The 26,433-nt window shown below is 47.2% G+C and overlaps 3 protein-coding genes across 3 annotated transcripts in view; all 3 read right to left on the bottom strand.

Moving 5' to 3' along the window:
- The window catches only part of LOC134433657 (protein-glutamine gamma-glutamyltransferase K-like), an 11,028-nt gene extending 10,211 nt beyond the window's left edge, over positions 1–817 (bottom strand). Inside the window, exon 1 of the mRNA XM_063182426.1 lies at positions 775–817. Coding sequence (XP_063038496.1) covers positions 775–817 — 43 coding nt within the window. The remainder of the gene's footprint in view (positions 1–774) is intronic.
- A 10-nt stretch (positions 818–827) lies between these two features.
- LOC134433610 (N6-adenosine-methyltransferase subunit METTL3-like) lies at positions 828–14,209 on the bottom strand. Its single transcript, XM_063182420.1, has 8 exons — positions 14,029–14,209; positions 13,003–13,259; positions 11,066–11,395; positions 9,653–9,828; positions 6,918–7,146; positions 3,358–3,545; positions 2,157–2,195; positions 828–1,227 (listed from the first exon to the last, which is right to left on the bottom strand). Exons 1-8 carry the CDS (start codon positions 14,129–14,131, stop codon positions 1,035–1,037), a joined length of 1,515 nt encoding a protein of 504 aa, XP_063038490.1. The 5' UTR covers positions 14,132–14,209; the 3' UTR covers positions 828–1,034.
- A 1,662-nt stretch (positions 14,210–15,871) lies between these two features.
- Positions 15,872–26,347, bottom strand: LOC134433656 (uncharacterized; the record flags this gene model as incomplete). Its single annotated transcript, XM_063182425.1, has 4 exons — positions 15,872–16,782; positions 16,883–18,369; positions 25,477–25,564; positions 26,038–26,347. Coding segments are annotated over 4 exons (2,037 nt in total), but the record flags the coding sequence as incomplete, so codon positions are not given.
- Between the last annotated feature and the right edge of the window lie 86 nt (positions 26,348–26,433).

The raw sequence follows: 26,433 nt of genomic DNA, 5'->3' as shown, positions 1-26,433 counted from the left end.
TTGGGGTTTTTTGGGGACCAGTTTTGGCTCCGTTTTTCCTCAATTTTGGCTCCATTTTTGCTCCATTTTTGCTCATTTTTCCCCTGTTTTTGGTCATTTTGGGTCAGTTTTTTGCTCCATTTTTGGGGTGATTTTTGGGGTGATTTTTGGGGCGATTTTTGGGGTAAATTTTGGGGATTTTGGGTCATTTTTGGGGTACCAGGCAGTGCTCCTTGCCGTGGTCCAGCCAGTGCCCGTCTGGGCTCCATTTTGGGTCGATTTTGGCTCCATTTTTGCTCAAATTTGACCCAATTTTGACCCAATTTTGGCTCATTTTGGGCTCCATTTTTGGGGTAAATTTTAGGGTGATTTTTGGGGCGATTTTTGGGGTGATTTTTGGGGTTTTTGGGTCATTTTTGGGGGTACCAGGCAGTGCTCCTTGCCGTGCTTCAGCCAGTGCCCGTCTGGGCTCCATTTTGGGTCGATTTTGGCTCCATTTTCGCTCAAATTTGACCCAATTTTTACCCAATTTTGACCCAATTTGGGCTCCGTTTTTGGGGTGATTTTTGGGGCGATTTTTGGGGTAAATTTTGGGGATTTTGGGGTCCCAGGCAGTGCTCCTTGCCGTGGTTCAGCCAGTGCCCGTTTGGGTCCATTTTAGCCAATTTTTGGCTCCATTTTCGCTCAGTTTTGGCTCATTTTGGGCTGGTTTTTGGGGTGATTTTTGGGGTGATTTTTGGGGCGATTTTTGGGGTAAATTTTGGGGATTTTGGGGTACCAGGCAGTGCTCCTTGCCGTGGTCCAGCCAGTGCCCGTTTGGGCTCCATTTTGGGTCCATTTCGGTCAATTTTGGCTCCATTTTTGCTCAATTTTGGTTCCATTTTTACCCAATTTGGGCTCATTTTGGGCTCCATTTTTGGGGTGATTTTTAGGGCGATTTTTGGGGTAAATTTTGGGGATTTTGGGGTCCCAGGCAGTGCTCCTTGCCGTGGTTCAGCAGTGCCCGTTTGGGTCCATTTTAGCCAATTTTGGCTCCATTTTCGCTCAGTTTTGGCTCATTTTGGGCTGGTTTTTGGGGTGATTTTTGGGGTGATTTTTGGGGCGATTTTTGGGGTAAATTTTGGGGATTTTGGGGGTACCAGGCAGTGCTCCTTGCCGTGGTTCAGCCAGTGCCCCGTGCGCCCCGTGCGGATGATTCGCTGCAGCTGATTCGTCTTCACCCAAATGATCTCGTCCACCCGCTCGTACCTGCCAAGAAATTTCAGCTTTTTGGGGCTTTTTGGGGCATTTTGGGGTTTTTTGGGGTTTTGGGGTTTTTAAAGGGGTTTTTTGGGGGTTTTGAGGGGTTTTTAAACAGGTTTTCTATTATTTTTAAAGGGTTTTTTGGGATTTTTTAAGGAGTTTTTCGGGGTTTTTGAAATGGATTTTTTTGGGGTTTTCTTAAAGGGGTTTTTGAAATTTTGGAGTTTTTTAAATTTTGTGGGTTTTGGGGATTTTGGGGTTTTTTTTAAGGGGTTTTTGGGGGTTTTTAAAAGGGAGTTTATTGGGATTTTTAAAGGGGGTTTGGGGGGTTTTTTTGGGATTTTGGGATTTTTTAAATGGGTTTTATTTTGTTTTTTTAAAGGGGGTTTTGGGAGGTTTTTTGGGTTTTTTTTTAAAGGGGGATTTTGGGGGTTTTGGGGGTTTTTTAAAGGACTTTTTGGGGATATTGGGGGAATTTGTGGGTTTTTTTAAAAGGGATTTTGGGGTTTTTGGGGGTTTTTTAAAAAGGGATTTTGGGGTTTTTAGGTGGTTTTTTTTAAAAGGGATTTTGGGGTTTTTAGGTGGTTTTTTTTAAAAGGGATTTTGAGGTTTTTTGGGGTTTTTTATAAAGGGATTTTGGGTTTTTTTTTTGGTGGTTTTTTAAAAAGGGATTTTGGGGTTTTTTGGTGGTTTTTAAAAGGGAATTTGGGGTTTTTTGGGTTTTTTTTTTAAAGGGATTTTGGAGTTTTTTGGTGGTTTTTTTAAAAGGGATTTGGGGAATTTTGGGGTTTTCTAGGAAGGGTTTTTTGGGGAATTTTGGGGGTTTGGAATTTTTGGGGGATTTTGGCGTTTTTTAGCATTTTTTGGATTTTTTGGGGGTTTTTTTAAAAGGGGTTTTTGGGTTTTTTTTTTAAGGGGGAAATCTCAAAACTCACCCCCAGAGGTTGAGGCACTCCCGGCCCAGCTCCATGGCCCTGAAATGGGGGAAAATTTGGGGATTTTAGACAAAAAAAAAAAAACAAAAAAAAAAAAGGCAAGATTTTGGGGGAGAAAATTGGGATTTTGGGAAAGAAAATTGGGATTTTGGGGGAGAAAATCGGGATTTTGGGAAAGAAAATTGGGATTTTGGGGGAGAAAAATGGGATTTTGAGGGAGAAAATTGGGATTTTGGGGGAGAAAATTGGGATTTGGGGGTTTTGGGGGAAAAAGAGCAACTGGGGAAAGGGAAATGAGGGATTTTGGGGGGAAATTGGCATTTTGGGGGGAAAAAATTGGGATTATGAGGGGAAATTTGGTTTGGGGGAAATAGGGTTGAGGAGAAATTGGGGTTTTTGGGGAGAAAAATTGGGATTCTGGGGAGAAATCGGGGATTTTGGTGGGGAAATTGGGGATTTTGGGGGGGAAATTGAGATTTTGGGGTTTCAGGGGGAAAAGGGGGTTTGGAAAGGAGAAAATTTGGGATTTTAGGGGTAAAATGGGTTTTTTAGGCAGGAAATTGGTGTTTTGGAGTCACCAAAAATTCAGGATAAATACTCCAGGGTTTGGGGCAAACTTGGGGTTTTTTTGGGGTAAATCCCAGCGGATTTGGGATCACCACGAATTCAGGGTGAACCCTCTGAGGCCGAGGATAATCCCGGCAGTTTTTTGGGGTGAATTCTGGCGGTTTTGGGCTCACCACAAATTTCCACAAATTTGCACTGAATCCTCTCAGACTGGGGGTAAACCCTCAAGGTTTTTGGGGTGAATTCTCAGGATTTTGGGGTAAATCCCAGCAGATTTAGACTCACAACAGATTTGAGGTGAAACCCTGGGATTTTTGGGGTGAATCCCAGCAATTTTGGGGTAAATCCCAGCAGATTTGGAGTCACAACAGATTTGAGGTGAAACCTCGGGATTTTTGGGGTGAATCCCAGCAATTCTGGGGTAAATCCCAGCGGATTCGGGGGTCACAGTGGATTTGAGGTGAAACCTCGGGATTTTTGGTGTGAATCCCAGCAATTTTGGGGTAAACCCCCGCGGATTTGGGGCGAATTCTCGGGATTTTTGGCTCGCCGCAAGCTCGCACCGAAACCTCCCAATGCGAGGGCAAACCCCCAGGTGTTTTGGGGCGAATCCCGGCGTTTTTGGGGCCCCGACCTGCCGGTGACCCAGAGGAAGAGGAAGCCCTCGTCCTGCAGCACGGGGATGTTGAGGCGCCGCATCTCGTCGTCCGTCAGCGTGCCGTAGGGCAGCTCCATGTGGATGTCCCAGGGCGGGTCGGCCATCACCACCGCGAACTTGCCCAGGATGGACACGTCCAGGTAGCGGATGTCGCAGCAGATCCACTGCAAAAAACGGGGCGAAAACGTGAAAAAATGGGCAAAATAGAGAAAAATGTGAAAAAAACGGCGAAAAACGGCAAAAATGGGGGTAAAACAGGTCACAAACGGGGTCAGAAACACCTCAGGAACCTGCCCAGCATGGACACGTCCAGGTAGCGGATGTCGCAGCAGATCCACTGCAAAAAACGGGGCGAAAACGAGAAAAAATGGGCAAAATAGCAAAAACTGTAAAAAATGGCCAAAAATGACAAAAAACAGGGCAAAAACGGGGTGAGAAATGCCTCAGGAACTTGCCCAGGATGGACACGTCCAGGTAGCGGATGTTGCAGCAGATCCACTGGAGAAACGGGGAGAAAACGTGAAAAAATGGGCAAAATAGCAAAAAACGGTAAAAAAACACAAAAAAACCAGCAGAAAACAGCAAAAAAATGGGGGAATTGGGGCTCGGGAATTTGCCCAGGATGGACACGTCCAGGTAGCGGATGTCGCAGCAGATCCACTGCAAAAACGGGGCGAAAACACGAAAAAACGGTGAAAATAGAGAAAAACGTGAAAAAACGGTGAAAAACGGCAAAAATGGGGGTAAAACAGGTGACAAACGGGGTCAGAAACACCTCAGGAACCTGCCCAGCATGGACTCGGCCAGGTAGCGGGAGTCGCAGCAGATCCGCTGAAAAAACGGGGAGAAAAGGCGGAAAAACGGTGAAAATAGAGAAAAATGTGAAAAAACGGTGAAAAACGGCAAAAAACGGGGTCAGATTTGGGTCAGAAACACCTCAGGAACCTGCCAGGATGGACATGTCCAGGTAGCGGAAGTCGCAGCAGATCCACTGCAAAAACGGGGCGAAAACGTGAAAAAATGGGCAAAATAGAGAAAAATGTGAAAAAACGGCAAAAAACGGTAAAAAACGGGGTCAGATTTGGGTCAGAAACACCTCAGGAACCTGCCCAGGATGGACACGTCCAGGTAGCGGATGTCGCAGCAGATCCACTGCAAAAATGGGGAGAAAACGCGAAAAAATGGGCAAAATAGCAAAAACTGTAAAAAATGGCCAAAAATGACAAAAAACAGGGCAAAAACGGGGTGAGAAATGCCTCAGGAACTTGCCCAGGATGGACTCGGCCAGGTAGCGGATGTCGCAGCAGATCCACTGAAAAAACGGGGCGAAAATACGAAAAAATGGTGAAAATAGCAAAAAACGGTAAAAAAAACACAAAAAAACCAGCAGAAAACAGCAAAAAAATGGGGGAATTGGGGCTCGGGAATTTGCCCAGGATGGACACGTCCAGGTAGCGGATGTCGCAGCAGATCCACTGAAAAAATGGGGAGAAAACGCAAAGAAATGGGCAAAATAGAGAAAAATGTGAAAAAAACGGCGAAAAACGGCAAAAAACGGGGTCAGATTTGGGTCAGAAACACCTCAGGAACCTGCCCAGCATGGACACGTCCAGGTAGCGGATGTCGCAGCAGATCCACTGCAAAAAACGGGGCGAAAACGCGAAAAAACGGTGAAAATAGAGAAAAATGAGAAAAAACGGTGAAAAACGGCAAAAAACGGGGTCAGATTTGGGTCAGAAACACCTCAGGAACCTGCCCAGGATGGACACGTCCAGGTAGCGGATGTCGCAGCAGATCCACTGAAAAAACGGGGCGAAAACGCGAAAAAACGGTGAAAATAGAGAAAAATGTGAAAAAACGGCGAAAAACGGCAAAAATGGGGGTAAAACAGGTGACAAACGGGGTCAGAAACACCTCAGGAACCTGGCAGCATGGACACGTCCAGGTAGCGGATGTCGCAGCAGATCCGCTGAAAAAACGGGGAGAAAACGCGAAAAAACGGTGAAAATAGAGCAAAATGTGAAAAAACGGTGAAAAATGGCAAAAAAAGGGGTCAGATTTGGGTCAGAAACACCTCAGGAACCTGCCCAGGATGGACTCGGCCAGGTAGCGGATGTCGCAGCAGATCCACTGCAAAAAACGGGGAGAAAACGTGAAAAAATGGGCAAATTAGAGAAAAATGTGAAAAAACGGCGAAAAACGGCAAAAATGGGGGTAAAACAGGTCACAAACGGGGTCAGAAACACCTCAGGAACCTGCCCAGGATGGACACGTCCAGGTAGCGGATGTCGCAGCAGATCCACTGCAAAAACGGGGCGAAAATACGAAAAAATGGTGAAAATAGCAAAAAATGGTAAAAAACCACAAAAAAACCAGCAAAAACGGCAAAAAAATGGGGGAATTGGGGCTCGGGAGCTTGCCCAGGATGGACACGTCCAGGTAGCGGATGTCGCAGCAGATCCACTGAAAAAAACGGGGCGAAAACGCGAAAAAAACGGTGAAAATAGCAAAAAACGGTAAAAAAACGCAAAAAAACCATCAAAATAGGCAAAAAAATGGGGGAATTGGGGCTCAGGAGCTTGCTCAGGATGGACACGTCCAGGTAGCGGATGTCGCAGCAGATCCACTGAAAAAACGGGGAGAAAACGTGAAAAAATGGGCAAAATAGAGAAAAATGTGAAAAAAACGGTGAAAATAGCAAAAACAGTAAAAAAACTCAAAAAAAACAGCAAAAAACGGCAAAAAAATGGGGGAATTGGGGCTCGGGAGCTTGCCCAGGACGGACACGTCCAGGTAGCGGATGTCGCAGCAGATCCACTGAAAAAACGGGGAGAAAACGTGAAAAAACGGGCAAAATAGCAAAAACTGTGAAAAATGGCCCAAAGTGCCCCAAAACGGCCAAAAAACGGCAAAAAAATGGGAGGAATTTGGCCTCAGGAAGCTGCCCAGGATGGACACGGCCAGGGAGCAGATTTGAAAAATTATTATTCATACTAAAAAAATAAAAAGATAATAATAAAATAAAATATTGTTTTAATAACATCAGAATTAATATAATAAAAAATTATGCAACTGAATAGGGAGTTAATAAAAAACTAACATTACTGTAATAAAACTAAGTTCTACAATGAAATAATTCCTTCATAAAAAATCAATATTAATATAATGAAAGTAAGTACCATAATAAAATACTGACTTAACGATAAGAACTAATATTTTAAAAATAAATAATAGAACAAACCATCAGCTTAATAAAAATTCAGTATTATTATTATGAAAAGATACAATAAAATCAAATAATAAAATATCGATACGAAAAAAAATTAGAATAAATAACGTGTTAAAAATACTAGTACAGTAAGTAAAATATAGAAAGTGCAAGATATATAATACGTTATATGTAAGATATAATATGTATGTATACAATTTAATTATTATACAATAAGATGTAAAAGAAAGACTTCCAAAAACCCAAAAAAAATCAAAATTACCCCCCAAACCCCTAAAAAAATTGAAATTACTGAAATTTGGATTACCTGCGGCGGGAAGAGGCGGTCGGCGCCGGCGTCGGGCGCGGCGCCGCGGGCGGGCGGGGCCGGGGGCGGGGAGCGGGGGCGGGGCCGCGGCTGGGCGGGGCTGCGCGGGGGCGTGGCCGCGCAGGCGTCGATCTCGTAGTGCACGTACTTGCACGTGTCCATGTGGAAGCACGTGTTGAGGAAGGAGCAGTCGCCCAGGGACTCGTCCGTGTGCTTGTTGATGATGCGGCTGCCGGGGGGGAAATATTTGGGGTGAAAAACCGAAATTTCGGGAAAATCGTCCCAAAATAATCGTCCCAAAACCTGAATTAGACTGCCCGGAAGCGCAGCCTGCGGCAAGGCCGCTCTCCACCTGAGGCCTTGACGCGCTCCTCCCAAAAACCCCAAATAATCACCTCAAATCTGAATTAAACGCCTCAAAACCTCAAATAAACACCCCAAAACCCCAAATAAAAAGCCCCAAAACCCCAAATAAACACATAAACCCTCATATAATCACCCCAAAACCTGAATTTAATCCTCCCAGACTCACCGGAAGTGCAGCCTGCGGCAAGGCCGCTCTCCACCTGAGGCCTTGACTCGCTCCTCCCAAAAACCCCAAATAATCACCTCAAATCTGAATTAAACGCCTCAAAACCTCAAATAAACACCCCAAAACCCCAAATAAACACCCCAAAACCCCAAATAAACACCCCAAAACCCCAAATAAACACATAAACCCTCATAGAATCACCCCAAAACCTGAATTTAATCCTCCCAGACTGCCCGGAAGTGCAGCCTGCGGCAAGGCCGCTCTCCACCTGAGGCCTTGACTCGCTCCTCCCAAAAACCCCAAATAATCACCTCAAATCTGAATTAAACGCCTCAAAACCTCAAATAAACACCCCAAAACCCCAAATAAAAACCCCAAAACCCCAAATAAACACATAAACCCTCATGTAATCACCCCAAAACCTGAATTTAATCCTCCCAGACTGCCCGGAAGTGCAGCCTGCGGCAAGGCCGCTCTCCACCTGAGGCCTTGACTCGCTCCTCCCAAAAACCCCAAATAATCACCTCAAATCTGAATCAAATGCCTCAAAACCTCAAATAAACCCCCCAAAACCCCAAATAAACACCCCAAAACCCCAAATAAACACCCCAAAACCCCAAATAAACACATAAACCCTCATAGAATCACCACAAAACCTGAATTTAATCCTCCCAGACTGCCCGGAAGTGCAGCCTGCGGCAAGGCCGCTCTCCACCTGAGGCCTTGACTCGCTCCTCCCAAAAACCCCAAATAATCACCTCAAATCTGAATCAAACGCCTCAAAACCTCAAATAAACACCCCAAAACCCCAAATAAAAGCCCCAAAACCCCAAATAAACACATAAACCCTCATAGAATCACCCCAAAACCTGAATTTAATCCTCCCAGACTAACCGGAAGTGCAGGCCCAGGGCCTGAGGCCTTGACGCAGCACTTCCGGGGTCCTGAGGCATTGAAGCGCTCCTCCCCAAAACCCCAAATAAACACCCCAAAACCCGAATTAAACCCCTCAAAACCCCAAGTAAGAGCCCCAAACCTCCAAATAATTCGAATTAACCCCAAAACCAGATGTAAGCCCCCAAAATCTGAATTAAATGCTCCCAGATTGACCGGAAGTGCAGGCCTGAGGCCTGAGGCCTTGACGCACTTCCCCCAAAACCCCAAATAATCACCTCAAAACCTGAATTAAACCCCTCAAAACCTGAATCAAACTCTCCAAAACCCCAAATAAAAGCCCCAAAACCCCAAATAAAAGCCCCAAAACCCCAGATAATCACCCCAAAACCCCCCCAGACCGACCGGAAGTGGAGCCTGCGGCAGGGCCTGTCCCTGCCCGAGGCCTTGACGCACTCCTCCCCAAAACCCCAAATAAATCCCAATTAAACTTGAATTAAATGCCCCAAAATCCCAAATAATCACCCCAAAACCCCAAATAAGAGCCCCAAAACCTCAATAATTCCCCCAGACCGACCGGAAGTGGAGCCTGCGGCAGGGCCTGTCCCCACCCGAGGCCTTGACGCACTCCTCCCCACAACCCCAAATAAATCCCAATTAAACTTGAATTAAATGCCCCAAAATCCCAAATAATCACCCCAAAATCCCAGATATTCACCCCAAAACCCCAGATAATCACCCCAAAACCACAGATATCCACCCCAAAATCCCAGATATTAACCTCAAAACCCTCCAGACCAACCGGAAATGGAGGCTGCGGCAGGGCCTGTCCGCGCCCGAGGCCTTGACGCACTCCTCCCCAAAACCCCAAATAAATCCCAAATAAACCTGAATTAAACGCCCCAAAATCCCAGATAATCACCCCAAAATGCCAAATAATCACCCCAAAACCCCAGATAATCACCCCAAAACCCCCCCAGACCGACCGGAAGTGGAGCCTGCGGCAGGGCCTGTCCCCGCCCGAGGCCTTGACGCACTCCTCCCCAAAACCCCAAATCAATCCCAATTAAACTTGAATTAAATGCCCCAAAATCCCAGATATTCACCCCAAAACCCCAGATATTAACCCAAAACCCCCCCAGACCGACCGGAAGTGGAGCCTGCGGCAGGGCCTGTCCCCGCCCGAGGCCTTGATGCACTCCTCCCCAAAACCCCAAATCAATCCCAATTAAACTTGAATCAAATGCCCCAAAACCCCAGATACTCACCCCAAAACCCAGATATTAACCCCAAAACCCCCCAGACCGACCGGAAGTGGAGCCTGCGGCAGGGCCTGTCCGCGCCCGAGGCCTTGACGCACTCCTCCTTGGTGCCGTGGTCGCAGAACTCCTGCACCTGGGCGCGGCCCCGCGAGCGGAACTTCTCCACGATGGACTGCTCCTTGGCCGTCGTGGTGTTCAGCAGCTCCAGGATCTCCTGGCTCACCTGGTGGGCAGCGAGGCCACGCCCACCTCGTTAAACCCCGCCCATTATTGTCAGGTCCCACCCACCAGCCTTAAAATCCCACCCATTATCTCCAGGCTCCGCCCACCCCCATTAAACCACACTCACGACCTCTGGACATCACTCGTCACCTCTAGACTCCGCCCACCAGCCTCAGGCTCCGCCCACTAGCCTTAAACCCCACCCAGCATCTTTAGGCTTCGCCTACCAACTCTAGGCTCCACCCATCTCCATGAAACCCCACTCACCATTTGCAGACTCCGCCCACCACCCTTAAACTCCACCCATTGTCTCCAGGCTCCACCCACCACTGCCGCCATCTTAAAGCCCCGCCGTTTTGAAACCGGCCATCTTGAAACCCCACCATACAAAAGCGCCGCCATCTTGAAACCACACCATCTTGAAATGTTGGTGTCTTAAAAACGCCATTTTAAGACTCCGCCATTTTGAAACCCCGCCATGTTAAAACTCCTCCATCTTGAAATGCCGCCATCTTGAAGTGACACCATTTTGAAATGCCACCATCTTGAAACCCCGCCATTTTGAAACCCCACCATTTTGAAACCCCACCATCTTGAAATTCCACCATCTTGAAACCCCGCCATTTTGAAACCCACTATCTTGAAACCCTGCCATATTTAAAATATCGCCATCTTGAAATCCCAACCAAACTCTGCCGCTTTGAAACCCCGCCATCTTGAAGCCTCGCTATCTTGAAATTCCACCACCTTGAAACCCTGCCATCTTGAAACCCCACCATCTTGAAATTCCACTACCTTAAAACCCCACCATTACAAAATGCCACCATCTTAAAACTCCGCCATTTTGAACCCCCGCCACGTTGAAACTCCACTATTTTGAAACTCCGTTTTGAAACCCGCCATCTTGAAACACTGACGCCTTTAAGCGCCATTTTGAACCCCCATCTTGAACCCCCGCCATCTTGAAACCCCACCATATTCAAGTGCTGCCATCTTGAAACGCCGTCATTTTGAAACCCGCCATCTTGAAACACTGACGCCTTTAAGCACCATTTTGAAACCCCTCCATTTTGAACCCCCGCCATCTTGAAACCCCACAACGCCGCCATTTTGAAACCCACCACCTCGAAAAGCCGATGCCCTAAAGCGCCATTTTTAAACGCCGCCATTCTGAATCCCCGCCATCTTGAATCCCCACCCCTCCCAAGCCCCGCCCACCGCCGAACCCCCGCCCTCACCTTCTTGCTCTGCTGCTCCTTGGTGGACTGCTGGCTCAGCAAACTCTCGATCTCCAAATCCACGTCCGACGCCGCCGCCGCCCTCCGGCACCTCTTGGCCTCCTTCCCTTCCCCGGCTCCTCCCCCCGCCCCGCCCGCAGGCTCCGCCCCCCGGCGCCGCCCGGCCAACGAGGCGGCGGCGGCGGCCATGGCGGCCAGCTTGGAGTGGTCGGCGCAGGTGACGAGGGCGGGGCCGTCGTGGAGCAGCCCCCGGCGCACCTCGATCAGCTCCTGCGCCGCAAACTTGTGCAGCAGGCTCTCGACGGCGCGCAGCGTCACCTGGGCGTCGCCCTGCGGCACAGGCAGGCACAGGTGAGCGTGGGGAGGCACCCGGGGGGCAGCTGGAGCACACCTGGGCGCACCTGGGGGGTAGTTGGGGGCACCTGGGGAACACCTGGGTACACCTGGAGGATGTCTGGGTACACCTGGATACACCTGGGGGTACCTGGGGGCTGCTGGGGGGTAGATGGGGGCATCTTAGGGACACCTGGGGGTACCTGGGGAGCACCTCAGGGGTGTCTGGAGGGTACCTGGATGCATCTAGGGGCACGTGGATACACCTGGGGGCACTTGGAGAACACCTGGATGCACCTAGGCATACCTGGGGAACACCTGGGGGGTTACCTGGATACACCTGGGTACACCTGGAGGGCACCTAGACACACCTGGGGGCACCTCAGTACACTTGGATATACCTGGGGGCACCTGGGACACCCGGGGGCATCTGGTACACCTGGAAGGTACCTGGGCATACACTCAGGAGCACCTGGGGGACACCTGGGTTCAACTGGGAGACACCTGGCGTACACCTGGGGAGACCAGTGGAACACCTGGATACACCTGGAGGGTGTCTGGGGGGCACCTAGATACACGTGGAGGGTACGTGGGTACACCTGGGGGCAGCTGGAGGGCACCTGGATACACCTGGGGGCATCTGGGGTGCACCTAGATACACCTGTCCCACCTGTCCCAGGTGTGTCCCCCCCGTCTCACCTGTCCCAGATGTCCCCAGGCGTGCGCCCTCTAAGTCCAGTGTGTCCCACCTCTCTCAGGTATGTCCCCAGGTGTGTCCCCACCTGTCCCAGGTGTGCCCAGGTGTGTCCCCACCTATCCCAGGCGTCCCCTAGGTATCTCCAGGTGTGTCCCCACCTGTCGCAGGTGTGCCCAGGTGTGTCCCCAGGTGTGTCCCCAGGTGTGTCCCCACCTATCCCAGGTGTATCCCCAGGTGTGTCTCCAGGTGTGTCCCACCTGTCCCAGGTGTGCCCAGGTGTATCCCCACCTATCCCAGGTGTGTCCCCAGGTGTGTCCCACCTGTCCCAGGTGTGCCCAGGTGTGTCCCCACCTATTCCAGGTGTGTCCCCAGGTGTGTCCCACCTGTCCCAGGTGTGCCCAGGTAGGTCTCCAGGTGTATCCCCCCATACCCAGGTGTGTGTCACCTATCCCAGGTGTAGCCAGGTGTGTCCCCACCTGTCCCAGGTGTATCCCCAGGTGTGCCCAGGTGTATCCCCAGGTGTGTCCCCACCTATCCCAGGTGTGCCCAGGTGTGTGCCCAGGTGTGTGCCCACCTGTCCCAGCTGTCCCCAGGTGTGTCCCCACCTATCCCAGGTGTGCCCAGGTGTGTGCCCAGGTGTGTCCCACCTATCCCAGGTGTGCCCAGGTGTGTCCCACCTGTCCCAGGTGTGTGCCCAGGTGTGTCCCCATCTATCCCAGGTGTGCCCAGGTGTGTCCCCACCTACCCCAGGTGTGTCCCACCTATCCCAGGTGTGCCCAGGTGTGTGCCCACGTGTGTCCCCACCTATCCCAGGTGTGCCCAGGTGTGTGCCCACGTGTGTCCCCACCTGTTGCAGGTGTGCCCAGGTGTGTCCCCAGGTGTGTCCCCACCTGTCCCAGGTGCGTACCCCGGCGATGGCGCTGCGGATGGCGCTGGCGTCGGTGGGCAGGGGCGTGGCCAGGTCCGACAGGTGCAGGAGCAGTCGCCGCTCCAGGGCCGGGTCCGGCTCCGGGGGCTCCCCGGGGACCCCCTCGGCCCCGCCCACCGGAGGGGAGGGGGCGGAGCCGGGGGCGGAGCCGAGGGAGGACACGCCCCCGTCAGGGCCGGAGGGGGCGGGGCTGGAGGTGCGGGGGGGCGTGGCCAGGCTGAGGTCATGGCGGGGGTCTGTGGGGGGGAGAAATCATCTTAATTAACATCTTAGTTAACCTTAAATACTCTTACTTAACCTTAATTAATCTCAATTAACAATTCCTAATTACCCCTAGCTCTTAATTAATCCTAATCACAATTAACCCTTATATTTAATTAACCCATATTCTTAATTACCTCCCTATTCTTAACCACTCCTATTCTTAATTAACTAATAATTATTAGTTATTATATTATTATTAGAATTAATATTAGTATTAATAACAAATATTACTAGTATTAATAACAATGAACCATACTAATAATTAACCCCTATTCTTAATTAATCCCTACTCTTCGTTAACTACTATCATTGACTAACTCCTATTGTTAATTACTTCTCCGTTCTTAATTAACCATTACTGATTAAGCCTCCATTCTTAATTAACCGTCTCTTATTAATTACCCCCTTCACCCCTCATTAACCCCCCCCCAAGTAACTCTTAGCCCTTCATTAACCCCCCTAATTGACCCCTGACCCTCATTAACCCCCTAATTACCCCTCTCCCCCGTAATTAACCCCTAATTTCCCCTTCCCCCCTCATTTATCCCTTTAATTACCCCTTGTCTCCTTCATTAACCCATTTAATTCTGCCCAGACCTCTCATTAACTCCCTTAATCAACCCTTAACCCCTCACTACCCCCCTAATTAACACTCGCCCCCTTATTAACCCCTTAATTACCCCTTCTCCCCTTAATTAACCCTTTAACTCCCCTCAGCCCCTCACGGCCCCGGGCCCTCACCGGCGGCCCCGAGCGGGTCCTGCTTCCTGCGCCGCTGCAGCCGCTCCCGGAGCGAGTCCAGCTGCTTCTTGTGCGCCTGGATCGAGCTCCACGTGTCCGACATGGCCCCGGCCGCGTCCCTGTCGCGGTCCTGTCGCGACAGAGACCGAGGGGCCGCGATTCCTCCCGCTCCCACTCCCTCTCCCGCCTAACAACGCCGGAAGCGGAAGCGGCCTGAAGCGACCGGAAGCCGCCGCCGCCGCCATTTTGAGTGTGGGCAAACCCATTTGTTCTAATAGGGACCGCCGCCATTTTGAGTGCTGGCGCCCACCGTAACTTCCGTGGCGACCGCCGCCATTTTGAGTGTGGGCACCCCCCGCTTATTTTAATAAAGGCCGCCGCCTATTTGAGCACTGGCAGCTCGTTGTTTCCGTGGGAACCACCGCCATTTTGAGAGCTGGCAGAACCACCCCCGTCCCTCACAAACACGATCTCCGCGGCTTTAATTTTACGGCTTTAAAACGGGAAAATTCCCTCCGTGCCCTTCCAGCAGACACCGCGCCCATCCTTGCGCTTCATTCCAAAGCCGACCCGCAGCATTTTCACCCCCGGTGAGGGCGCCGCGGCGAACGGCGCCATTTTGAACCCAGGCACCCCCGTTGTTTCCATGGTAACCGCCGCCATTTTTAACACGGGCACTTCCGGCTTCCCGTTGCCACAGCAACGCGCGCCATTTTCCGAGCTGGCCACGCCCCCGCTGCCATTTTGAGTACGGGCACGTTTCCATGGCAACCGCCGCCATTTTAAACCCGGGAACTTCCGGCATTCCGTTGCCACAGCAACGCGCGCCATTTTCCGGCCTGGCCACGCCCGTTCATGGTCACGCCCCCGCCGCCATTTTGAGCACTGGCAGCTCGTTGTTTCCATGGTAACCGTCGCCATTTTGAACCCGGGCACTTCCGGCTTTCCGTTGCCACAGCAACGCGCGCCATTCTCTGCTCTGGCCACGCCCCCGCTGCCATTTTGAGTACGGGCACGTTTCCATGGCAACCGCCGCCATTTTGAATACGGGCACTCCTTTTTATTTCCATGGAGACCGCCGCCATTTTCAGAGCTGGCAGAACCACCCCCGTCCCTCACAAACACGATTTCCATGGCTTTAATTTTCCGTCTTTAAAACCGGAAAATTCCCGCCGTGCCGTTCCTACAGACACCGCGCCCCACCTCGCGTTTTATTCCAAACGCGACCTGCGGCATTTTGAGCCTCGGTGAGGGCGCATTGAGGAGCGCCGCCATTTTGAGTACTGGCACCTCGTTGTTTCCATGTCAGCCGCCGCCATTTTTAACTCGGGCAAGTTCCCCCCCCCCCCCTTGTTTCCATGGGAACCGCCGCCATTTTAAGCGCGGGCACTTCCTGCTTTCCGTTGCCACAGCAACGCACGCCATTTTCCGGGATGGCCACGCCTCCGCCGCCATTTTGAGTACGGGAACGTTGCCATGGCAACCGCCGCCATGTTGAACCCAGACACTTTCGGCTTTATGTTGCCACAGCAACGCGCGCCATTTTCCGGGCTGGCCACGCCCCTTAATGGGCACGCCCATGGCGCCATTTTGAGTACTGGCATCGCCGTGTTCCCATGGCAACAGCCGCCATTTTGACTCACGGCGCGTTTCCACGGCAACCGCCGCCATTTTGCGCGGTGGCCACGCCCAACTGAGGGCGCCGCCATCTTTGTTGGCAGCGCCGCCATCTTTGCTGAGGCCGCCGCCATTTTGAAGGGGCGGATTTTGGGGCGAATTCTTTCGATTTTTGGGGTCCCGCTTCTCCCGTTTTCCCCCCTCACCCTCAAATCACACACAGGAGAATCAGCAAAGGGTTTTAATCAGTTTTATAGGGGAATTTTTTGGGAATTTTGGGGCTCCTGAGATGAATTTTGGAGCCCCCCCCCCAAATTACTCCCCTGGAGTTTCAGGGTCTCCATTGTCAGCACCCAAAAATGGAGAGTTTCCACCCAAAATTGCAGAATTCACGCCCAAATCCGAGGAATTCCCGCCCAAAATGGTGGAATTTTCACTCAAAACTGAGGGATTTCCACCAAAACTTGCGGAATTACTACCTAAAACTGAGGAATTCTCACCCAAAACTGTGGAATTTTCACTCAAAATTGGGGAATTCCTGCCTGAAATGGAGGAATTTTTACCCAAATCTGAGGGATTTTCACATGAAATTGGAGAATTCCTGTCCAAAATTGCAGAATTTCCACCCAAAATCACAGAAGTTGCACCCAAATTTGCAGAATTCTCACCCAAATTTTGAGAATTCCCACACAAAATTGTGGAATTCTCACTCAAAATTAAGATATTTCCATCCAAATTCTGATAATTCCCACCCAAATTTGTGGAAACTTCTCCACAATTTTCAGAATTCCCACCCAAAACTGTGGAATCCCCACCCAAATTTGGAGAATTTCCACCCAAGTTTGAGGAATTTTCCTCCAAATTTGAATTTCCCCCCAAAGTCGAAGAATTTCGCCCCAAATTTGGGGCTGGAAATTCCAGTTTTTCCCCCAATTCCTGAACCCTGGAGGCCTCGAAGGGGGCGGAGCACGGAGTGGGCGTGGCCTCATCCTGGTGGGCGGGGCACAGGAGGCGGCGCTTGGGGAAGGAGGCGCGGCTTGAAGAGTGGGCGGGGCTTGTTTGGAGGTCTTGAGGGGCAGGGCTCGGCAGAGGGGGCGTGGCTGGAGCTGGAGGGGGCGTGGCCGCTTCCGGGGGGACCTGCGGGATGACAAGAGCAACCAATGAGGGCAGGGCTGACCAAATGACCAATCAGAGTGACCACTGACCCCAAGCCTTGACCCACTGACCCCCGTCTCACCTGGGGGCCGCGCCGGCGCCGCAGGTGCGCCTGGAGGTCGCCGCGGTGCCGGGGCCGCTCGGCCGCTCGATGGTGGGGACGCTTCGGGCAGACGGCCAACGGTGGAGAGGAACCCAACGGTGATGAAGAACCCCAGGTTGGGCCCAACGTTGATGAGGAACCCAACGAGGAACCCAATGGTGGGGCCAACGTTGATGAAGAACCCAACGTTGATGAGGAACCCAACGAGGAACCCAACGGTGCAGCCAAGGGAGACGAAGAACCCATGGTTGAAGAAGAACCCAACGTTGGACCCAATGATGGCTTCGCACTCAATGTTGGGCCCAATGCTGAAGAAGAACCCAACGTTGATGGAGGCGGCAGCGTTGATGAAGAACCCAACACTGATGAAGGCCCCAATGATGGCGTTGAACCCAACCTTGGACCCAGCGACGCCGTTGGCCCCAACGTTGATGAGGAACTCAACATTGGGCCCAATGATGCAGAAGAACCCAACGTTGGGCCCAACGTTGACTTCACTGATGGCGCTGACTCCAACATTGACGGAGAACCCAACGCTGGACCCAAGGACGGGCCCGTGGAGGACGAAGACCCCAACGTTGACCTTGCTGATGTTGAAGAACCCAATGTTGACGCCGTCGACCTCACCAATGGCGGTGACCCCAACGCCGGGCCCAACGATGGCGAAGAACCCAATGTTGGCCCCAACATTGACCCCACTGATGGCACTGAACCCAACGTTGACCCCGTTGATGACGAAGAACCCAAGGAACACCCCAAGGTTGACCCCGTTGACTTCACCGATGGTGCTGAACCCAACATTGGCCCCACTGATGATGAAGACCCCAAGACTGGGCCCAACGGTGATGAAGAACCCAACGACGATGAAGAACCCAACGCTGACCCCGACAACGGCGCTAAACCCAACGCCGCGTCCAATGTCGGCCCCGTCGGCCTCTTTGAAGACGAAGAACCCAAAGCCGGACCCAACGACTGTGAAGAACCCAACGTCGACCTCAGCGACGACGACGAACTCAAGACTGGGCTCAACGACTGCGAAGAACCCAACGAGGACCCCAAGTTTGGACCCAACGCCGACCTCAACGACGACGAGGAACCCAAAATCGGCCCCAACGACGACGCCGACCCCAACGTCGACCTCAACGACGACGAAGAACCCAACGTGGACGCCAAGGCCACGGCTTTGCCGAAGGGGGCGGGGAGCAGCAGCAGGCGGGGGCGGGGCGGGGGGCGCGGCCTCCTCTGATTGGCCGCTCTCTGCGGGGGCTTTTGCGGGGGTTTCTGGGGCGTCCTCGGCGCCGCTTTTTGGGGCGCCCTCGGCGGCGCCTCCAGCGCCCCCAGCAGGAGGAGCTGGCGGCAGATCTCCTGCGTCAGCTGCATCTGCAGGAGCTGCCGCTGCTGCAGCTGCCGCAGCTCCTCCAGGATCAGCCGCAGCTCCGGGGGCGGGGGGGAGGGGCGGCGCGGGGCTGGGGGAGGGGGCGGCGGGGGCTGGGGGAGGGGAGAGAGAGAGAGAAAAGTCAGAAATTCGGGGGTTTCGGCAAAAAAATTCGGGGGTTTTAACACAAAATTTGGGGGTTTCAGCTCAAAATTTGGGTGTTTTAGCCCAAAATTCAGTGGTTTTAGCAAGAAATTTGGGGGTTTCAGCAAAAAATTCAGGGGTTTTAGCTCAAAATTTGGGTGTTTTAGCCCAAAATTCAGTGGTTTTAGCCAAAAATTTGGGGGGTTTTGGCACAAAATTCGGTGGTTTTAGCCCAAAATTTGGGTATTTCAGTCCAAAATTTGGGGGAATTAGGTCGAAATTTGGGGGTTTTAGCCCAAAATTTGGGGGGTTTTGGCACAAAATTCGGTGGTTTTAGCCCAAAATTCGGGGATTTCAGTCCAAAATTTGTGGGGAATTGGGTCGAAATTTGGGGGTTTTAGCCCAAATTCTGGGGGGTTTTGGCACAAAATTCGGTGGTTTTAGCCCAAAATTCGGGTATTTCGGTCCAAAATTTGTGGAGAATTGGGTCAAAATTTGGGGGGTTTAGCCCAAAATTTGGGGGGCTTTGGCGCAAAATTCAGTGGTTTTAGCCCAAAATTCGGGGATTTCGGTCCAAAATTTGCGGAGAATTGGGTCAAAATTTGGGGGTTTTAGCCCAAAATTTGGGGGTTTTGGCACAAAATTCAGTGGTTTTAGCCCAAAATTCGGGGATTTCAGTCCAAAATTTGCGGAGAATTGGGTCAAAACTTGGGGGTTTTAGCCCAAAATTTGGGGGTTTTGGCACAAAATTCGGTGGTTTTAGCCCAAAATTCGGGTATTTCAGTCCAAAATTTGGGGGAATTAGGTCGAAATTTGGGGGTTTTAGCCCAAAATTTGGTGGGTTTGGCACAAAATTGGGGTCATTCGGTTCAAAATTGTCGTTATTCACCCTAAAAACGTTATTATTTGTCTAAATTTGTCGTTTTTCACCCCAAAATTGTCATTATTCACCCCAAAATTAGGATTAGTCACCTCGAAATTGTCATTATTCACCCCAGAATTGTCGCTTGTCCAAAGCTGTCGTTTTTCACCCCAAAATTGTAATTAGTCCCCCCAAAATTCTCATTAATCACCTCAGAATTATAATTAGTCACCTCAAAATTGTCATTTGCCCAATGTTGTCATTATTCATCCCAAAACTGTCATTATTCAGCCTAAAAACTGTCAGTATTCAACCCAATATTATTATTTGTCCAAATTTGCTATTTTTCACCCCAAAATTGGCATTTTTTTGTCCCAAGTTTGTCATTATTACCACAAAACTGCATTTTCCCCCCAAAATTACCAAAATTCCCACCCAAAAATGATAAATTCACCCAAAATCACATTCATCCCCAAAAAATGAAATTATTCCCAAAAACCACCCCAAAATCATTCTCCCAAAAAAACCCCAAATCCCTCCCCCAATATTCCAATATTCCCTCCCCCCAAAATCCCCCATTTCCCCCAACCCAAAATCCCCATTTTTTGCCCCAAAAATCTCGAGTTTTTCCACCCCAAAATCCTGGGCTCTGCCCCCCCCCAAATCCAGGGTTTTTCCCCCAAAAAATTTCCTAAAATCCCCCGCAAAAAATTAAGAGGTTTTTCCCAAAACCCCCCTTGTGCCCCCCAAACCCCTCCCAAAAATCTAATTTTCCCCCCGAAAATTCCAATTTTTTGCACCAAAACCCTTGGTTTGTCCCAAAATCCCCCGTTTCCCTCCCAAAACCCCCTTTTTGCCCCAAAAAAATTTCATTTTTTCCCCCCAAAAATCCCTTTCCTCCCAATCCCTTTTTTCTCCCCCAAAAATTTTTATTTTTCCACCCCTTTTTCCCCAAAAAGATCCTGATTTTTTTTTCCCAAAAATCTCCCCAAAAATCCACATTTCCCCCACCCCAAAATTCGGGTTTTCCCCCCCAATATCTCCCTTTTCCACCCCAAAAAAATCCCCTAAAATCGCCCCAAAAACCCATTTTTTTTTCCCCTCAAAAATCCCCTTTTTTCACCCCAAAATGCCTGGTTTTCCCCAAAACCCTCGGGATTTCCCAAACCCCCCCTTTTCCCCCAAAAAATTACCCTTAAACCCCTCAAAAATCTCCCCCTTTTTCCCCAAAACTTCAGGGTTTCCCCCCCCCCCCAAATTCCCTAAAATCCCCCAAAATTTATGATTTTTTTCCCAAAATCTCCTTTTTTTCCCAGACCCTCATTTCCCCCCAAAACCCCCCACAAAAATCCCATTTTTTCCCCCCAAAATTCCCATTTTTTCCCTCAAAAATCTCCCCCCCAAAAATCCCATTTCCCCCAACCATCGGTTTTTCCCAAAAATCTCCTTTTTTAATCCCAAAAATCCCTTAAAAAAAACCTAAAATCCCCCCAAAAATCCCCAATTTTCCCCTCCAAAATTCCGATTTTTCCCCCTAAAAAATCCAATTTCCCCCCCACCAAAACCCCGAATTTTTTTCCCGCCAATCCCCCCCGTTATTTCCCGCCAAACCCCCCCCCCCCCCCCCCCGTTATTTCCCGCCAAACCCCGATTTTTTCCCGCGCTAATTTTGGGGTGAATCCGCGCGGTTTCGGGTCCGTTCCGCACCTCCGGGCTCGGCCATGGCCGCGATTGGGGGGAGGGGTCGGGAAATGACGTCACGGGGGGGGAGGGGGCGTCTGTCGCGACAGGCGGTGACGTCACCGCCGCGGGAGGGGCGGACGGGGGGGGATTTTGGGGAAAATTTGGGGATTTTTGGGGTTTTTAGCAAATTTTGGGGGGAATTTTGGAGGGATTCGCGAATTTGGGGGGATTTTGGGGGGTCCCAGGAGGATTTTTGGGGCATTTTGGGGATTTTGGGAGGAATTTGGGGATTTTTGGGGGGAGATTTTGGGGGCATTTGGAGAAAATTTGGGGCTTTTGGGGCGTTTTGGTGGAAATTCGGGGTTTTTGGGAATTTGGGGGGGGGTTTGGGGGTCCTGGGTAAATTTGAGGGGGATTTGGGGCATTTGGGGGAATTAGGGGGTTTGGGGCATTTTGGAGAATTTTTGGGGGGTGGAGATTTTGGGGCATTTTGGGGAAATTTGGTGATTTGGGGTGGATTTTAGGGAATTTGGGGGGGGGATTTGGTTTTTTGGGGGAGAATTTTGGGGAAATTTGGGGGGGAAATTTGAGATATTGGGGGGATTTTAAATTTTGGGAGAAATTGGGAGGGGATTTGGGGCGCATTTCGGGTTTTTTGGAGCATTTTGCGATTTTTGGGGGGGTCCCAGGAGGATTTTGGGGTGTCTTGAGGGGGAATTTGGGGGGATTTTGGGCAGATTTGGGGTCCCGAGCAGATTTTGGGTGATTTTGTGGGATTTTTGGGGGTGGGCTTGGAGGATTTTGGGGAGATTTGGGGATTTTGGGGGTCCCAGGAGGATTTTGGGTGGATTTTGTGGGTTCTGAGTGGGATTTTTGGGGGTCCTGAAAGGGAATTTTTTGAATTTTGGGGTCATGAAAGGGATTTTGGGGTCTCTGAGGGGATTTTGGGCCAAATTTGGGTGTTCTGAGTGGGATTTTTGGGGTCCTGGAAGGGATTTTGGGTTATTTGAGGTGTCTGAGGGGATTTTGGAGTGCTTGAAGAGATTTCGGGATATTTGGGGTGGTCTCTGACGGAATTTTGGGGCGATTTGGGAGCTCTGAAGGGATTTTAGGGGATTTCGGATTTCTGAGGGGATTTTGGTGCTCTGAAAAGATTTTGGGCGAATTTTGGGGTTTCTGAAGAGATTTTAGGGGGACTTTGGAACTCTGAGGGCAGTTTTGGGCTCCTGGAAGAAATTTTGGGGCGATTTTGTGAGTCCTGAGGCGATTTTGGAGGTCCTGAAAGGGATTTTGGGGCGATTTTCGGGGGGTTTGGGGGCGCCCTCGGTGAACTCGCGGCCGCGTCTCGGGGATCCCTGGCTCTGATTGGCTGCCCAAGGCCCCCCTCGACCAATCAGAAGCCGTCGCTGGGCAGATTTCCCCCCCAAGGGCGCTCTTCCCGCGCACGGCGCTGATTGGTTACGGCCCTTTTCGCTCGACCAATCAGCGGCCGCTGCTGAGGAGGAGGCGGGAAACTGCGGATTTGGGTTTATTTTAATTAATTTTTAATTATAATTAATTTATTTGGGATTTTATCGCTGTTTTGATTGCTTTTTTTGGCGTTTGGTTTGTTTAATTGGAATTAATTGAAGTTTTAGCTCGTTTAATTGGGGTTTGTTTAGTGTAATTAAATTAATTTCTGGTAAAATGAACTTATTGTTAATTAACACAAATTTTTATTTTTCTAATTATGTATTTCAATTATTATCAATTTATAATTTTTCAAATAAAATTATTATTATTTAAATTATAAAAGCCTATAAATATGGTTTTTTTCAATTAATAAAAATATAATAATTTTATCAATTAAAAATAATAAATTTTCTCAATTAATAAAAACCTATAAGTGTATTTTATTGTTTCAAATTAATATAAATTTATAAGTGTTTGAATTAAAAATAACTTTTTTTCTCAATTACTAAAGCCAACTAATTTATTGCATTAATTTCAATTAATATAAGTTTATGCCTTTTCTATATAAAAATTAAAAAATGTTTAATTAATAAAGATATATAAGTTTAATCCATTTATTCCAATTAATATAAATTTATGAATTCTATCAATATAAATTTGTATTTTTTAATTATTAAAAATCTAAAAATTATTATAAATTAATTTCACTCAATAAAAATTTTCTAATAATTTCATTTCCTATAAATATATTTTTAATTTTTTACAATAACATTTTAATTTTTTATAAGATTAAAATTCAATTAAAAAATAAAATGGAATTAAATTAATTAAATGAAGTTCCTCTTCTTTTACTTTATCAAATTTTGGGATTTAATTCCTGGATTTTCGTCCGTTCCTGTAATTAATTTTATTTTATTCAATGTATTTCAATTAATCTCCTTTATTTTTTTAATTCCTCCGCTTTAATTGATTTTTATTTCTGTTTTTCGCCCATTTTCTCCCTAATTTGCATCAATTTCCTGCCTCTGTTTTTGCCATTTTCTATTTTTATAAATTTATTTTCATCCCCTTTTTTCGATTCTTACTCTTCCACTTTTTATTTAATTTAATTCCTTTTTTGATTGTAAAAATAGAAATTATTAATTCCACTTATTCTGTTTATTTCCTAATATTTTTCTTTTATTTCATTTTTATTTCATTTATTTTTTCTGATTACTTTTTTTTCTCCCATTTATATTTAATTTAATTTATTTTTAATTTAATTTAATTTAATTTAATTTAATTTAATTTAATTTTATTTTATTTTATTTTATTTTATTTTATTTTATTTTATTTTATGTTATGTTATGTTATTTTATTTTACTTTATTTTATTTTATTTTATTTTATTTTATTTTATTTTATTTTATTTTATTTTATTTTATTTTATTTTATTTTATTTTTGTATTTTATTTTAAAATTGAATTTTAATTTAATTCTAGTTTAAATTCTGGTTTATTTTAACTCAAAGTTATTTTTATTTGATTAATTGAATTATTTAATTTTAATATTATTTCAAATTAATTTTAATTTTACATTTTAAAATATCAACTAATATAAATAATAATACAGAATAATCTTTAATGAATAAAAACAAATTTTTTTTGTGAATAATAACAATAAGAAAAATAAAAAATAATCAATTAAATCAAAATATAAATAATGATAAAATAATTGATTTTAATAAAATAAAATAAAATAAAATAAAGTAAAATAAAATATAATAAAATAAAAATAACATAAATCGTACTGAATTATTTAATTTTATTTTACTGAATTTTCCATTTTGTTTTATATTTTTTAAAGTTTTCATTTCTTTTATTACAATTTTTTAATTTCCTTTATTTCCATTTTATTTCACTTTATCCCCAAAAACCCCAAACGGCCCCAAAGGTAAAGAACGAAAACAACAAAGAAAACCCAGAAGAAAATGGAATTCTTTATTTTTTATTAAAATAATATTAATTAATACCGATTAATAAAAGGTAATTGACGTTAATGGATGTTAATAAACATTAGCAATGAAGGAACCTGGTAAAATATGGAAGTAAGAAATAAAGTATAAAATAAAAAAAAAAAATTAAAAAAAAAATAAAAATAAAATAAAATAAAGTAAAATAAAATAAAATAAAATAAAATAAAATAAAATAAAATAATGTTTTAGTATTATTATCAAAACAAAAATATAAATTAAAAATATTGTCGTTAATAAACCTCAAATAAACAAAGTTAACAAATTAATGGCGAAAGTAATTAATTATAAATATAATAAAATAAAAAAAATAAAACAAAATAAAATAAAAATTATTTTCATTTACTTTAAATTTAAATGAATTTAAATTTAAATGAATTTAATTTGATTGAACTCTGTTAAATAAAAATGAAATAAAACAAAATAAAACTTGAAATAAATTAAATTAAACTAAAATAAACTCAATAGAAATAAAATAAAATAAAATAAAATAAAATAAAATAAAATAAAATAAAATAAAATAAAATTAAATTAAATTAAATTAAATTAAATTAAATTAAATTTTATTTAAAAAATTAAATAAATTAAATTAAATTAAATTAAATTAAATTAAATTAAATTAAATTAAATTAAATTTAAAAAGGAGTAAAAAATAAAAATAAAATAAAATAGAATAAAATAAAATAGAATAAAATAAAATAAAATAAAATAAAATAAAATAAAATAAAATAAAATAAAATAAAATAAAATAAAATAAAATAAAATAAAATAAAGTAAAATAAAATAAAATTCACCCAACATCCCCGGCCTGTCCCGGCTCTGCCCGAGGCCTCCCCGGGTTTTTCTCTCTGTTCCGGCCCCGGCGCCGCCCCCGGGGATCCCCAAAGGCCCCAAAAGGCCCCGAAAGGCCCCAGAAAGGCCCAAATTGGCCCAAATTGGCCCCAAATTGGCGCCGGTTTCGCTTTCGGGGCTCGGCTGCAGCTGCAGCTCCCGCACCTGCTGGGGGCCCCAAATGCTCGTTCTTCACCCGAAATCTTCATTCTTCACCACAAATCTTCGTTCTTCACCACAAATCCTCGTTCTGGGCCCGAAATCTGCACTCCTGGCCCCAAATCCTCGTTCTTCACCACAAATCCTCATGGTTCACCCCAAATCCTCATTCTTCAAACGAAATCCTCGTTCTTGGCCCCAAATCCTCGTTCTGAGCCCGAAATCTTCATTCTGAGCCCCAAATCTTCACTCTTGGCCCCAAATCTCCATTCTTGGCCCCAAATCCACACTCCTGGCCCCAAATCCACACTCCTGGCCCCAAATCTCCACTTCTGGCCCCAAATCTCAACCTTAGACCCCAAATCTTTACTCTTGGTCCCAAATCTTTGTTCTTGGCCCCAATCTCAGCTCCTGGCCCCAAACCTCAGCTCTTGGCTCCAAGGCTCAACCAAGGTCCCCAAGCCTGGGTGGAAATGGCCGAGATTTGGGGAAAATGGTTCAGATTTGGGTCCGTGGGGTTCACCAATGGGGTCAAAGGGTTGGAGGGAAGGATGGGGGGAACAGGGATGGGGACGGGACCAAAATTAGAATCAGCAGCGTGAGCCTCCCAACCCCAACCATCATAGGCGTTTTTGGCACAGAAATAGGATCCGGAATCCTCGTCCTTGAGGCTGTTCATGGTCAGCGTCACCGAGCTCTGCCCGTTGTCCCTGGAGATCCTGAACCGGCCCTGCACCGATGGCGCGTATCTGGGGGTGGAACCGTCACCGTTGATGCCCGCGACGTATTCCAGGCCCTGCCCGGGTCTCTGGCGGATCCAGAACATTGCAGATTTTGTGAAATTGAAGCCAGAGGCGCGGCACAGCAACGTCAGGGACCCCCCGGGGGGCTGGAGGTCCCCCCCGCACTCCAGCAGGGTCACGGCCGCCCGGAGCCCTGCGGGACAAAGGGGAGATGGGGATGAGAAACCTGATTGGTTGAATGTCTCGTAGTGCACGTGGCCAGCTGGAAAAA

Source organism: Melospiza melodia, unplaced genomic scaffold (assembly GCF_035770615.1).
Source record: "Melospiza melodia melodia isolate bMelMel2 unplaced genomic scaffold, bMelMel2.pri scaffold_228, whole genome shotgun sequence".
In the NCBI taxonomy this organism is placed as follows: Eukaryota; Metazoa; Chordata; class Aves; order Passeriformes; family Passerellidae; genus Melospiza; species Melospiza melodia.
The sequence above is the reverse complement of the archived record's forward strand: the minus strand, read 5'-3'. Positions and strand labels throughout refer to the sequence as shown.